The sequence below is a fragment of the Alexandromys fortis genome, unplaced genomic scaffold, assembly GCF_014885135.2.
Source record: "Alexandromys fortis isolate MF-2015 unplaced genomic scaffold, M_Fortis_MF-2015_v1.1 scaffold_258, whole genome shotgun sequence".
In the NCBI taxonomy this organism is placed as follows: Eukaryota; Metazoa; Chordata; class Mammalia; order Rodentia; family Cricetidae; genus Alexandromys; species Alexandromys fortis.
Window position 1 is genome coordinate 1,237,122 of NW_026068132.1, and position 15,407 is coordinate 1,252,528.

Consider the following 15,407-nt stretch of genomic DNA (forward strand, 5'->3'; position numbering starts at 1 on the left):
TAGAACTTTACCATCATCCCAGTCTCGTCACTTTATTATCAATCACTAACTATGAGTATTTATAGATCAAATTTTAGCATAGAAATGTATGTGTAAGAAAAATGAAGATGCCATATGAAACTTGAGTATTGAGTCTGTTCTCTCTCTCTCTCTCTCTCTCTCTCTCTCTCTCTCTCTCGTTTAGTTTTTCAAGACAGGTTTTCTCTGTGTAGTACTGGCTGTCCTAGAACTCATTCTGTAGACCAGGCTGGCTTCGAACTCACAGAGATCCGCCTGCCTGTACGTCCAGAGTGCTGGGGTTAAAGATATGTGCCACCATGCCCAGAGCCACTGTTGTTTTTTCAAGTATCTAATGTGGATTTGGGGTTAGTGTCTTTCTCAGATAAGTTGGATCTGTGAGACATCCAAGGGATAAATCAAGATTGTCCCCAACCTGTCAGAATGGCTAAAATAAAAAACATCAATGATAGCCTTTGCTGGAGAGGTTGTGGAGAAAGGGGTACACTCATCCATTGCTGGTGGGAATGCAAACTTGTACAACCACTTTGGAAAGCAGTGTGGAGGTTTCTCAGGAACTTCGGGATCAACGTACCCCTGGACCCAGCAATACCACTCTTGGGAATATACCCAAGAGATGCCCTATCATGCAACAAAAGTATATGCTCAACTATGTTCATAGCAGCATTGTTTGTAATAGCCAGAACCTGGAAACAACCGAGATGCCCTTCAATGGAAGAATGGATGAAGAAAGTATGGAATATATACACATTAGAGTACTACTCAGCAGTAAAAAACAATGACTTCTTGAATTTTGCATACAAATGGATGGAAATAGAAAACACTATCCTGAGTGAGGTAAGCCAGACCCAAAAAGAGGAACATGGGATGTATTCACTCATAGTTGGTTTCTAGCCATAAATAAAGGACATTGCGCCTATAATTCATGATCCTAGAGAAGCTAAATAAGAAGGTTAACCCAAAGAAAAACATATAGGCATCCTCCTGAATATTAACCTTCATCAGGCGATGAAAGGAGACAGAGACAGAGACCCACATTGGAGCACCAGACTGAAATCTCTAGGTCCAAATCAGGAGCAGATGGAGAGAGAACACGAGCAAGGAACTCAGAACCGTGAGGGGTGCACCCACACGCTGAGACAATGGGGATGTTCTATCGGGAACTCACCAAGGCCAGCTGGCCCGGGTCTGAAAAAACATGGGATAAAACCAGACTCGCTGAACATAGCGGACAATGAGGACTACTGAGAACTCAAGAACAATGGTAATGGGTTTTTGATTCTACTGCACCGTATTGGCTTTGTGGGAGCCTAGGCAGTTTGGATGCTCACCTTACTAGACCTGGATGGAGGTGGGTGGTCCTTGGACTTCCCACAGGGCAGGGAACCCTGATTGAGGGGGACTTGATTGGGGGAGGGGGAGGGAAATGGGAGGCGGTGGTGGGGAGGAGGCAGAAATCTTTAATAAATAAATAAATTTAAAAAAGAATATTGTCCCCAAGAAGGAGAAAAAACACACAGCGAGAGAACATGGCAAGGCTAGTCACGCCCTGCCCCCTGGTGGTGCTGTTTGGACAAAAGGCCATCTAAGTGGAGCAGGCCAGGATTGAGGGACAGCTGAAGAAGAATGGAGCAAGCAACAGTAAAGCAGGAAAATCCTCCAGCGTGCCTTTGTTTTGTCTCCCTGAAGCTGGTAAGGAAATGGTGGAAAAGAATTGAAGAAATGCAGGACTTGCTAGGCATGATGCTACATGGTTTTAATCCCAGCACTCAGGAGGCAAAGCTTACCTATTCTACACAACAAACCCAGACCAACCAGGGCCATGTAGTGGAAAACTGTCCCCAAAATCAAAAGCAACAAAGAATGAGGGAGCATCCATTCCTTCACTCAATCATCATTTTCCGAGTGATTTTTGTGAGAGGACAGTGGGAATGGACAGATAAAATCGAGACTTGGCTTGTTTAGATTTTTCTCTCTACAAAGCAGAGAAAGGGCAGGCAAGAAGGGAGGTGAGGATGATAACTAGAGACAGACAGGGGCCAAACTAGGAATTTGAAGCCTATGCCTAGTCTAAGAGTCTTAGGAGTCCTCTTTTTCCCTCATTTGTTTTTTTTTTTTTATTCATGAATTTTATGTGTGTTGGTACTTTGTCTACTTATACATCTGCTCACCAGAAGAAGGCATCAGACAGTTGTAAGCTGCCATGTGGGTGCTGGGAATTGAACTCAGGACCTTCAGAAGAGCAGTGAGTGCCCTTAACCACTGAGCCATCTCTCCAACCCCCCTCCATTTGATTTTTGAGATAGCTAACCATAAACTGAGGAAATAGTATATTATAGGATTTCATTGACGAAAAAAGCCTTGGTAATTAGAGTCGGAAAGACCTAAAGCCAAGTTCCATCTCTCCGGACAACCAGATGTGCGATCTTGAGCAACTGACTTAACCTTCAGTGTCTACATCTGCGAAGACAAAGTTATTGTGGGCTGAATGAGACTTGCACACAGAGCACAGAACCAAGCACCACACCATCGATGTCAATTCTTTCTCTTAACTCTCCAAAGTGAAGCTATACACACAAAAGACACTCGGGCTGTTGAAAAGCGCGGCACCAGGAAGTGCCTGGAAAGCTATCACATAAAGCCAGGTGAAAGGTAAACCCTACACTCAAGTGTGGTACAGTCAGATTTAAGAGCGAACTGGGTAGAACAATCCTGGTTCTGGTGTCTAATTAGCTATGGAAAATTAGGGGGGAAATGCTGTAGCCTGATTTTGGAGCTCTCTGGGGCAACTTGCTAGATGATGGTACCATTTGCTGAGACAGCAACCATGGGACCTGGAGGGATTGTGAACAAGGTGATGACCTTCAGGAAGTCAACCAAGCTGATGCCCCTGGGAACACCTTGAAGCCTAAAATGCAGTCAAGGAGTAAACTGGTGGTGGCAAGGTGAATATAAACAGGGTTTTGATGCAGGGACTATGGGGCGGGGCACAGGGGTGGGAGTGCTAGAAGATTACATTACCTGAAATGAAGGCAAACTCAAGTCTGAATGGGAAGCACTGGGGGACAGCTAGAGACCACCATTAGAGGCCAGCTCTCCTTGGGCTACTACACTTCGGCACAAAACTCTGAAGAGTCAAAAAAAATCAAGATTATTTTTATGGAAAGTGACAGAATCCACTTAAAATTAGCTTAAGTAAAAGAATAAATATATTCATTCTTATCACAATAATGTAGACTTTCTGCTCCACAGAGTTCCAGAAACAGCCACATCTCCTTGAAGGGCCAGCCTAATATCTGAGACATGATAGCAAAGGTTAGAAAGAATGAATTTGACTGTACTGAGTGCTTAGTCAACAAGGCTGCCTTCAGCTCTAGCAGAGGGGATATTGTTGACATCAGTGACCCCTTCGTTTACCTCAACTATGAGGTCTACATGTCCTCGTATGATTATACCTGTGGTACAGTACAGGATGAGAATGGGAAATTTGCCTTTAATCTTCAGGAAGTTAGATCCTGCCAACATCCAATGGGTTGATGCTGGTGCCAAGTATGTCATGGCGCCTTCACTATGATGAAGAAGAGTGTGGTCCACTTGAAGGATGGAGCCACAGTGGTCACCACCTCTGCTCTTTATGTTGATGCCTCCCTGTTTGGGATGGGTGTGAACCATGAGAGGTACAACAACTCAAGCTTGTCAGCAAGGCCTCCTGTACCACACACCGCTCAGCAGTCCCCAGTCCCAAGCCAAGGGCACCCATGCAAACAGTTCAGCATCAGCAAGTTCTTATGACCACGGTCATACTACCACTGTAACCCAGAAGTCCTTGGTTGCCCCCCAGACCCAGGAAACTGTGGTGTAATGACCATGGGGTTACCCAAAGCATCATTCCCACATTCCCCCTGTGCCTCCTGGATCTAACAAGCTGCCTGGAGAAAACTGCCATTTTGGAGACACCAAGAAGATGGTGGCACACACCTTTAATCTCAGCACTTGGGAGGCAGAAGCAGGTGAATCTCTGTGTGTTCAAGGCCAGCTTGGTCTACATAGTGAGTTCCGGGATTTCTGGGACTATTTAGAGTGATCCTGACTCAAAAATACATACATTCATACATACATACATACATACATACATACATACATACATACATACATACACTAGAAGGTGTATTATGAAGCAGACATTGGAGGACCCCCTAAAGGTAATGCTGGGCTTATCTGGGGACCAGGCTGTTTCCTGAGACTTTAACAGGAGCACCCATTCTACCTCTGATAGTGGGACCAGCATTGTTCTCAAAAACCACTTTGTCAAGCTCATGTCTGGATATGACAAAGAATATGGCTACAGCAACAGAATGGTGGTCTTTATGGTCCACATGGCCTCCAAGGAGTAAGAAACCCTGGACTACCTTCCCCAGCAAGAACAGGTAAGAAGAGAAAAACCCTCAGCTGTTAAAGAAACCCTGGCCCAACTCAGTCCCCTACACACTGGGCATCTTCTCTCACAGTTTCCATCCCAGATCCCCAGGAGAAGGTGGGGGCTTAAGAAGCCTTGAGGGGGGGCTGGAGAGATGGCTCAGTGGTTAAGAGCATTGCCTGCTCTTCCAAAGGTCCTGAGTTCAATTCCCGGCAACCACATGGTGGCTCACAACCATCTGTAAAGAGGTCTGGTGCCCTCTTCTGGCTGCAGGCATGCACACAGACAGAATATTGTATACATAATAAATAAATAAATATTAAAAAAAAAAAGAAGCCTTGAGGGGGCCTGGAAAGATGGCTCAACAGCTAAGAGCACTCACTGCTCTTCCAAAGGATCTGGGTTCAATTCCCAGCACCCACATGGCAACTAACAACTATCTAATAACTCTGGTTCCAGGGGATCTGGCATCCTCACACAGACATACATGCAGGCAAACTCAAATATACATAATAAATAAATAATAAATCAGAAGAAGAAGAAGAAGAAGAAGAAGAAGAAGAAGAAGAAGAAGAAGAAGAAGAAGAAGAAGAAGAAGAAGAAAACGCCACCTTTAGGCTATCTCAATAGGGGTTAGGGGAAATCTATTGTCTTTATCTCTGGTCTCTGCTTCTGTCTCAGGCAGGCTCATGCTTTGCAGTACCAAGCTGACATCCAACAAAAACCAGTTTATATTCTCCCAACTCAGCAATCCAGCTGAAAATGAGTTTATTTCCAAACTCTACAGAAAAGGTCTCAGACAGAGATCTCATTTCCCCATCTCTGAGCATCCTGACTGCTGTGGTCACAGTGTGGGCCGTACAAATTGACCCCAAGAGAAGCAAAGGCAGAGACCCACGTGGCCTTTTGGTTCTCCAAAAGTGAGTCAAAGTGCTGCAACTGGAAGGAGGATTCAGGGCAGCTGCTTACCACAGATGGGTTGAGTTTGAAGCGTTACAGCATTTGGATTGTAGATACCCAATGTCCTCACGTTGGAACGACAAGTTGGGAAATTACCCAGGGTCTTCACAATAAGATGATATGTCCCTTAGGATTAGAGGTGAGGCAGGGGGTGAGGGGTGAGTGGTTAGAGAACACAGTAAATGTCCCTAGTCCTGAGAGAGCTCACCAATTTCATGGTGTTAGAGAAAACTCCCTTGATAAGAAGCAAGACAAGGACAACAGTTGTTTGCTTTCGTTTTTATTTGCGGACTAAGGAGACCTTGGAATTGGGACCCAGAAAAAGAAACGCCTAAAGCTAGGAGTGCCCTGAAAAGGAAAAGCCAGTCCCTGAGATTTTAGACATCGGGGCTCCCACTTCTGGTCTCATTTGTCATCCTTAGCTTGTCTGACATTCGGTGTCTCTTGGGTTACTATCTCTAAGGAGCAACAGCCTTCAAAGTTACATCAGTAGCCCTACAGCGTGGCGGGTCGTGGGGCGGAGCGTCGGAGTGGGCGGGACCCAAGGTGAACTCAAGTCTCCAATGGGGAGAGTAGGCTTGAGGGTATGGTGACTGTGAGGCGGAGGCTTCACAGAGCTCACGGAGCTGATGCCTGGAGCCCCGGCCAGTGAGCCGGCCCACAGGCGAGAAAACCAGCTAGGTTCCGCCCCGGTGCCTGCCCGCCTCCTTTTTAAGCGCCTCCCGCCCAACCTCAGCTCCCTCTGGCTTTGCCACGCTCCTTCCTACCCCGCCTTCCTTGTCTCCCCCGACTGCTCTGGTTCCTGTGGCCACCCCGCAGCGCCAGCCCAGGTGCCATGGCTGCTATGTACCTCCCCAGCCTGCGGTGAGTGACCCACAACCCTGGGCCCACTCCGTGCTCCACTAGCGGAGCTCCCTCCGCTTGTTTCCCATCCTAGGAAGAGACTGGCAGGGCGGCTGTTTACTAACCGGGGTCTCACGGTGGTGCCCCAGCCCCCATCCTCAGCCACGCGCTCTCCCAGGCTCTGTGCGCTCCTACCCCTCCCTGTCCGCTTGTGCTGTCTTCTGTCTGCCACTCTCAACCTCCTCCCCCTTCTCCTTTGCCTCCCCGAGCCCTGTCTCTGCGAATCCTTTACTTACCAGATGTAATTCTTTCTGACTGGGGCTTCCAGTCCACCCCTCAGTGCTGTGCGGAGCCATAAGGCCCTGAGGCCAAAGGGCTTGAGCCTTTGGGAGCCCAGGCTCCAAGCTCCCTAAAGAAGGTGGAAGGTAAACATCATTCGCTGCCTCCCGAGAATGGAGCCTGGCATGAAGCCCAGAGGAGCCTCGGGGATCTGGGGACTAGGAAGGGAGGGGGGAAGGGAGGGGGGGAGGGAAGGAAGGAAGATGGGAGAAGGGAGACAAATTGCTTTCTTTTTAACTTGGCTGACATCTTCCCATAGCAGATCCTGGGTGCCAAGCTTGTGCTGGCAGGCCGCTCTGCCTACATGCAACCAGGTCTCTCCCGTGTGTCCCGTTCTCCGGGGTCTTTGACAGTGAGTCTAAACTGACTCCTTATCTCTCCCACGCAGGTTTTATGTGGTCAGTTCATGTGTGCTATGAAAGATAGTGAGCCGTCCCTCCTAGAGGCATGCAGAAGGATGGGGGTGTTGGGGGAGCCAGATTCCAAGGGAGGGAAGCGTTCAAGACTGGGCCTTTAAAATTAATTCCTTGGGGAAACGGTCCAGGCAGGAAGCTGTACAAGAAGCCCTGTTTTGCTGTGCGCCTAGGGCCCCACTAAGTGTGCTGCCTTTTTTGTCTTCTGGAAAACAAACCACCCAGGCCCAAACCCCCACATCCAAGACCTTCGTTTTCTTCCTTCCCAGGCATCTAGCCTGTGATCTGAATTTCCTGTCCTCTAGTGTTCTGACCTACCACCAACCCCTAGAGTTCAGTAGGCATGTGGCTTCTAAGGCGAGCCAGGGAGTGCATAGGCAGGCTCAAGCCATCGTGGTCTGCTTGGGTTTCTGGCAGGTGAGACCTCGCCTGTGAGAAAAGTTCTCTTGGCCTTTACTGTCTTGGGTCCAGACCAATCACAACAGACCCTATTATCACCCAGGAGCCTAACAGAACAAACAATACAGAGACACTGCTCTTCTGAGGATCTAGGTACGGACTCCTGGCAATGGCATTGGTTATTCTTAATCCGCCTTTCACTTAGTTAAAAAATACCTAACTAGCCAATCACTGCCTGAACCCCCAGCATCCCTTGTCTTCATGTAAGAATCCTAATCTAAAACCCAGGCATTGGAAGAGGGCTCTACCATCGCACAAACTACGCCCTTTGGTGAGGCATCTACACCAAGGAAAAAGATAAAAATAACTGCCATTTTAACATAAAAACTGTGACTGAAAAGAACATTGGTGAGGTTTTTAAAAATAGCCTTATGAAGCTCTCATCTGGGCAGTTCCTTGACTCTCGGGCCACAAGGCACCTGCTTTTTTCCTAATCCTACAGCGGACGAAGTAAAACTGGGCATGAGCTACACTTGCAGTATCGGCACGTACACTCCCACAGCCAGATGTGTGCTTGGATGCTTACTTGACCAGCTCCCCTTCCCTGACCAGGAGACACATACCTCATAAAGGCCACAAACGTAGCTAGTCTGAACTCCTTCCACATACTGACCATAACCTGGTCTTCGTGGTGCCTGCTAACCAGATATGCCTTAGAACTTTCCCAAGGCACGAGCTTCCTGTCCTCCTTCCCCAGTAGCTAGCTTCCATGATAGCCATCGGATGGTTGCCTCTCTGTTTGGGCTCTTCTAGGCTTAGCTTGCATGGGCTGAGGCCCTGGCACTGGTCACCATGCCGTAACATCCAAACTCTGCGGGTACTCAGTGGAGACCTGGGCCAGCTGCCTGCCGGAGTCCGGGACTTTGTGGCACGCAGTGCCCGTCTGTGCCAACCAGAGAGCATTCACATTTGTGATGGGTCTGAGGCTGAGAACGCTGCCACACTGGCCCTGCTGGAACAGCAGGGGCTTATCCGGAAGCTCCCCAAGTATGAGAACTGGTAAGTCTTGAAACCAACAGCCCCCCTAAAAGGGCAACTGCTTAGGCTGAAGTCTCTTGGGTTAACCAAGACAAAGATATTTCTGGACAATATCAGTGGAACGAAACAGAATGGGAGCTTGAGGGGAAATCAACTAGGAAGTGATTGTTTTCACATTAAATGAAAAAGCTATGAATTTACAAATTGGAGCTCTTGCTTTTTCGGGGAGTGGGGGACCAACTGCCCCACACACACACACACTCCATGAACCCATTCATGAAACATACTCTGTCAGGGGTAGAGGTTTCAAGACTGGGCCTTGCAGAAACCACCTCTTAATAAGACAAACCTAAAGGGGCTAAAACGTAGTTGGATAAGAAAACAAAAGGCAAATAGAGGGGCTGGTGAGATGGCTCAGTGGTTAAGAGCACTGACTGCTCCTCCAGAGGACCCGGGTTCAGTTCCCAGCACCCACATGGCACCTCGCAGCTCCAGTTCTGTAGCTCCAGTTCAAGAGAATCTGACATCGTTATACCAATGTGCATGAAATAAAGTTGTTGTTAAAAAAAAAAAGGCAAATAGACCTAGAGTCAAAGTTGGACTTAAAAAGTGAGTCTGACCAGGCTTAGTAATCCGAGCACTTAAAGGCAGAGGCAAGCGGATCTCTGTGAGTCTGAGGCCAGCCTGGTCTGCAGAGTGAGTTCCAGGACAGCTAGAGCTGTATGGTGAAACCGTCTTGAGAGAAACATAAGCAACAAAAGTGACTCTGAAGGTAAGTGAAGTCTACCAGCCACCATCTCCTGGCAATCCTCTCTCCCCAGCTGGCTGGCTCGCACAGACCCCAAGGATGTGGCGCGGGTAGAAAGCAAGACGGTGATTGTAACCCCTTCGCAGAGGGACACAGTGCCCCTCCTGGCTGATGGGGCCCGTGGGCAGCTGGGCAACTGGATGTCCCCAGATGAGTTCCAGCGAGCTGTGGATGAGAGATTCCCAGGATGCATGCAGGGTAACAAGTCAGGGGCACAGGAGCAGGGGCACTGAAGGTTTGGGAACCATCATCCCGATGACACCTTCTTCCACAGGCCGCACCATGTATGTGCTCCCGTTCAGCATGGGTCCCGTGGGCTCCCCGCTGTCCCGCATTGGAGTGCAGCTCACTGACTCAGCTTATGTGGTGGCAAGCATGCGTATTATGACCCGCCTGGGAACACCTGTGCTTCAGGCCCTGGGAGATGGTGACTTTATCAAGTGTCTGCATTCAGTAGGCCAGCCCCTGACTGGGCATGGTGAGTACCTACCTTATCTAGAGTAGGACACTGAGACCTTCCTTTACTCAGAGGGAGCCCCAAATCTTACCCATCCACAGAGAAATTGTGGATGTGAATGATTACTCCCCAAAGCCCAGAGAAGCATTCTGGACTGGAGTAACACTGTTTCAAGAACAGTTTGCACAAGATTCAGAAGTCAGTCTCCATGTCTGACAGAAGCACAAGGGCTAATGGGTACTGGAAAAGGGGGCTTAGCCACCCCTGGGCACTGCCAATGTTTTCAAGTGTCTCTTGGGTCAATCCTTGAATTCCACCAGTCCCTGACACCCTGGTTTCTGAGGCCACTACCAGCAGCACTATGACCCCATTGTCTCCAGGGGATCCTGTGAGCCCGTGGCCATGCAATCCGGAAAAAACTCTGATTGGCCACGTGCCAGACCAGCGGGAGATCGTCTCCTTCGGCAGCGGCTATGGTGGTAACTCCTTGCTGGGCAAGAAGTGCTTTGCCCTGCGCATCGCCTCTCGCCTGGCCAGGGATGAGGGCTGGCTGGCCGAGCATATGCTGGTGAGGGCCTGGTGAGGAACTGAGCAGCTGTGGAGGAGGGGGTGGCTGGGGAAGCCTTGGCAATCTGCCTCAACCTTGCTCCTTCCTGCCAGGTGCCAGGATGGTGGAGTCTGAAAGCCTAGCTGATCACTGCTACCCTTGCCCTGGTGGCAGGGCACTGGCTTAGTGAATATCCAATAGTCCATCCCCCGCTTCCTACCCCATTACCAGCTAGCAGTCCTTATCCATAGAGACTACGCCCTGACTTTGGGTGACTTCCTTCTGTTCCCTCTGTCTCCAACACAGATTTTGGGGATCACCAACCCTGCAGGGAAAAAACGCTATGTGGCAGCTGCTTTCCCCAGTGCCTGTGGCAAAACCAATCTGGCTATGATGCAGCCTGCATTGCCAGGCTGGAAAGTAGAGTGTGTGGGGGATGACATCGCCTGGATGAGGTTTGACAGTGAAGGTGAGGGAGCCTTTTCTTAAACAGCCCATATGGTCCCCTGCCCCAGTTAGTCTAGCAGCCCCAGAAACAAAGCCTTTCTCGATCAGTCAGATCTAGAGCCCCTTCTCCTGCCCCCCAAAAAAGGACAGAGAAGGCCCTCCTTCGGCCTCACATCTCAGCTTTTCCTAAGGCTCTTTCCTTGTTTCACTTCTGGCAGGTCAGCTCCGGGCCATCAACCCTGAGAATGGCTTCTTTGGGGTGGCCCCTGGTACATCTGCTACCACCAATCCCAATGCAATGGCCACAATCCAGAGTAACACTCTTTTCACCAATGTGGCCGAGACCAGTGACGGCGGTGTGTACTGGGAAGGCATTGACCAGCCTCTTCCACCCGGTGTCACTGTGACCTCCTGGCTGGGAAAGCCCTGGAAACCTGGTACGTGGGGTGAGGAGGTTGTGACAAAGGCCCCAGGGCTCAGCACTTTTTTCTTTTTTCTTTCTTTTTTTTTTTTTTAATGTGAATGTGTGCTTTGCTGGCAAGTGTCTGTGTATCGTATATATGCAGTGAGCAGGGCATCAGATCCCCTGGAACTAGGATTACAGGAGGCCGTGAGCCACCATGTAGGCCTTGGGAATCGAACCTGTATCCTCTTGAAAAAGCAACCAGTCCCCAAACCATAGCAACTTTAGTGATGGAAAACCCTCTAAAACCCTAGCTTTTTGTAGTTTCCAGCACCAGGCAAGATCTCAGTTTACGTCTCTGATGCCATTAGTCATGGTTTGGGGATCTGAGTAATAACTTAACATCCCTTAAGTTTTGCACAGTTTTTCCAACCAACTGAATGAGGTTTATCATAGTACTCACCTGTTAAGATTATGAGAGACTTAAATAACACCTAAAAGGAGTTTAACATACTGTCAAATACATAGCGCTTGTCAATAGAAAATATAAGCCAGAGTTGTGGGGGAAGAACTATTTGGAAAGTTATAAAAAGAATTGGGCTGGTAACATTTGACCTATTTGGAAAGAAGAAAGCCTGTCCTTTGACACTTGGCTCTGGCATTTCCCTGCTGATGCCAGTGTCTGAAGTTACCCTCCCCTTCCCATCCCTCACTATACTGCAATCCTTCAACGTGAACTCAGGTTAGCACGTTACGCTTTCTTGGAGGCTGATTTCCTGACCCTGTCATTACCGGGGTGCCTTAGAGACCCATCCCTCCCAAGCTTTGCACTCTAACAATCGGCCTTCTGAGGTTATAGGAAAAGAACACAGAAGAAGAAGGGCTTGTGGTCACTGAAGGCCGAACTGGAGTTTTCCAGATGGCCTAGCAGTTAACCTCCTTGTTTGATCAGCCTTTATTTTCTCTTAACACCATCATTAAGTCCCCCTCAGTCCCTCTGCCCAGCTGAGAAATCCACAGACGATAATCTTCCCTACAGGCTAGTTGCCCAACCCTTTCATCAACTCGGAATCCACTGACAGAACTAGACAGCCACACGCTCATCTTTAGTTCCCAGAACCATAAACATCCTGTACCAGGGCCCTAGGCTGGGAGGTGACAGGGACAGCCATGTTGACCCATGGCTCCCTCACCCCTCCTTCCAGTCTGGTCGTCCTCTTCCAATGGAGAAGGCACTGTGCCTGTTGAGTCTCCCCAGTGGTGCTCACACACACGCCACTGACTTGTTCCAGCTTCTCTCCAATATACCTGAAGGTGTCAAATGCTCTGGGCTCCTCAGGTTATGTCCCTGACTGAGTTCATGCCCTAACCTACCACTGTCAGGGTCTGGGCAGGCCAAGAGAAATAACCAGTTCCATCAATTACTAGGCCAGCGTGATGACTTGGCGTGTTAAAGTGCCAGCTCTGATGGCCTGAAATAAAGCCCCAGGACCCTCGTGGAGGAACAAGGGTTCTGATTTCCACAATGCATGCCATAGCAATCCCAACTCCCCATCACAATCAACAAATAAGTAAATGTGTAATAAAGGAATTCTTGTTTGCATTTTGATAGCTTTGGAAGATTTTCTTCCTTCATTTGTTAATGCAAAGCCAATTGCTTGAAATATTGACCTAACATTCTCAGCTTTTGCTTTAGGCTTAGGAAAAATTAGTTTGGGAACTGATAATCCTGCAAATAAAGTTTCTGGGAAGAAAATGATTTCTATAGTATTATTATTAAAATTATTATTATGACGACATGCCAATATCTAACTATTCCCTTAAGTCTTTGTCAATGCCAAGTGCCCAGAGTGCCTGGTCATCCTGATTTCCTCTCCACTGTTGTTGAGCAGCACCATTATTGATTGATAATCAGCCTGATCTTTGTGGGAAGATGTCCTGGGCTCCTTCCCCCTCCTTCTTTACCACACAAGATTATAAGTAGGTGATGAAACCAAAAGAAATCTTGCAAGGGCTGGAGAAGGAGCTCACTGATAGAGGACTGGCCTAGCATGTATAAGACCCTAGGTTAAGCCTCAGCATCATGAAAATGTGTCATTGCTCATGTATGTATGAGTGTGTTAAGACTGAACATGGCCGGGCCATGGTGGCGCACGCCTTTAATCCCAGCACTCGGAGGCAGAGGCAGGTGGATCTCTGTGAGTTCGAGACCAGCCTGGTCTACAAAGCTAGTTCCAGGACAGGCTCCAAAGCCACAGAGAAACCCTGTCTTGGGGGAAAAAAAAAAAAAAAGAGTGAACATGACCTTGGAAGATGGTCTTTGCGTTTCCTCTGCCAGGTGACAAGGAACCCTGTGCACATCCCAATTCACGCTTTTGTGTCCCGGCTCGCCAGTGTCCCATCATGGACCCAGCCTGGGAGGCACCAGAGGGTGTCCCCATTGATGCCATCATCTTTGGAGGCCGCAGGCCCAAAGGTAAGCAGCAAGCAGGTGGGCTCTGTGCCTTTGTAGTAGAAGGTGCAGCTCTGCAGTCAAGCTCCAGCCTTCCTGTATTTGAAACTACGGGACCTCTGGCTGCTGCTGTCCATCACCTTCTCCCATGGTGAATGCAAAATCCGTGGGAGGCATGGGTCTGGAGATGGATGAGAAGGGTTGCCTCTAAGCCTGTTCATTGGTGTTTTAGGGGTACCTCTGGTGTATGAAGCCTTCAACTGGCGTCATGGGGTGTTTGTAGGCAGCTCCATGCGCTCAGAGTCCACTGCAGCTGCTGAACACAAAGGTGAGTTTACACCTTCCATTGTCCCCTGTCACTGCTCCCACGTAGGTCCCAGCTTTATCCTATCCCTTCCTCCTCCCTCCCGTTGTTTCTCTTCACTTTCCCTGAAAATATTTCAGAACTGTCAGATTTTACCCCGCCTCTGCCAGCAGGACACAGAGCTCCCTTCCCTTCCCTTCCCTACCCTCCTTCCTGTCCTAGGAAAGATCATTATGCATGATCCCTTTGCCATGCGGCCTTTTTTTGGCTATAACTTTGGACACTACCTCCAACACTGGCTGAGCATGGAGGGACACAAAGGAGCCCGGCTGCCTCGTATCTTCCATGTCAACTGGTTCCGGCGAGATGAAGCGGGACGCTTCCTGTGGCCAGGTTTTGGGGAGAACGCTCGTGTGCTAGATTGGATCTGCAGACGATTAGATGGGGAAGACAGTGCCCAAGAGACTCCCATCGGGCTGGTGCCAAAGGAAGGAGCCCTGAATCTCAGTGGCCTCAAAGCGATAGACAATATTCAGCTGTTCTCCATCCCCAAGGACTTCTGGGAACAGGAGGTTCGCGATATTAGGAGCTACCTGACCGTGCAAGTCAACCAGGATCTGCCTAAGGAGGTGTTGTCGGAGCTCGAGGCTCTGGAGGGGCGTGTGCGAAGAATGTGACCTGAGTCTCTAGGCTAGCAAGAGCACAACACCCCCATCTGGGTAGGGAATTCCCAGGCTCATAGAAAACATGGACGGTTTGATATTAAATGTGTGAGTATTGGAAGGCCAGGCCACAGACCTTCTCCCTTGTCTGCTAAGATTCACAGTTATCTTATACGTCTGTGCTGTTTTCACTTCCCATTTGTCTCTGTAGGCTTCCTTCTACTGTCAGTCTCGATACTGGCTCACATAATAAGAACTTGTAGAAGGAGGCAGGATTCTTCTGAAGAATGTAGCTTGGGATGGTGATATACACCTTTAATCCTAGAGGCAGCCCGACCTCAGGGAGTTTGAGACCAGTCTGCCTGGTCTACATAACAAGTGCCAGGCCAGCTGGGGCTACATGGTAAAGATCAATTTAAAAAAAAGAAGAAGAAGAAAAAGAAAAAGAAAGAAAAAGGGAGGCCACAGCAGGCTGCTCAGTGTCTAGCATTAGGGTTCTTTGTCCCATGCAGACATGCATGTCTGCAGAAGTTTCATTCTGCAGTGACAGCTCCATTGCTGGTTCTTCTGCTGGTTTCCCCCACCTGACTTGAACCAGGAACCATACTATCTTTTTTTTTTTCACTTGAGACAAGGTCTCATGAAGCCCAGGCTGGATTCAAACTCACCGTGCAGCTAAAAATCCTGTCCTCCTGATCCTCCTCTCTCCCTCCTGGCAAGCGCGCCACCATCTGTATGCTAGGCGCTGTTCTAAGAGCCTTATGAAAGACCCATTTTACAGCTCAAAAGCGAGAGTTGGATTGAGCAAAATGGCATGTCTTAAAATCCTGGCACTTGAAGGACCCTATCACCAAGGCAAGAGAATTGTGTACACAGTGACTCTGTCTACACAGAAAATCA

The 15,407-nt window shown here is 48.8% G+C and overlaps 1 protein-coding gene across 5 annotated transcripts; it reads left to right on the forward strand.

The window, feature by feature from the left end:
- Positions 1-6,068: 6,068 nt before the first annotated feature.
- Positions 6,069-14,679, forward strand: Pck2 (phosphoenolpyruvate carboxykinase 2, mitochondrial). Of its 5 annotated transcripts, none has more exons than XM_050126152.1 (10): positions 6,073-6,259; positions 6,567-6,663; positions 8,203-8,448; positions 9,249-9,433; positions 9,510-9,713; positions 10,013-10,260; positions 10,546-10,708; positions 10,905-11,123; positions 13,428-13,565; positions 13,774-14,679. In XM_050126152.1, the coding sequence occupies exons 4-10, from the start codon at positions 9,376-9,378 to the stop codon at positions 14,520-14,522; spliced, it is 1,779 nt and encodes a 592-aa protein (XP_049982109.1). In that variant the 5' UTR covers positions 6,073-6,259; positions 6,567-6,663; positions 8,203-8,448; positions 9,249-9,375; the 3' UTR covers positions 14,523-14,679. The 5 variants fall into 5 exon arrangements, with proteins under 5 accessions (XP_049982105.1, XP_049982109.1, XP_049982106.1 ...); XM_050126150.1 differs by lacking the exon at positions 6,567-6,663 and having other exon boundaries at positions 6,074-6,259; positions 13,774-13,869; positions 14,068-14,679; XM_050126151.1 differs by lacking the exon at positions 6,567-6,663 and having other exon boundaries at positions 6,078-6,259; positions 10,073-10,260; positions 13,774-13,869; positions 14,068-14,679.
- Positions 14,680-15,407: the final 728 nt, after the last annotated feature.

Excerpts from the sequence above, each read along its gene's own strand:
- Pck2 (XM_050126148.1), top strand. The coding sequence starts at position 6,231 with ATGGCTGCTATGTACCTCCCCAGCCTGCG. Across the intron at positions 10,261-10,545 it reads GGCTGGCCGAGCATATGCTG|ATTTTGGGGATCACCAACCC; the intron begins GTGAGGGCCTGG and ends TCTCCAACACAG. Across the intron at positions 10,709-10,904 it reads GATGAGGTTTGACAGTGAAG|GTCAGCTCCGGGCCATCAAC; the intron begins GTGAGGGAGCCT and ends CACTTCTGGCAG.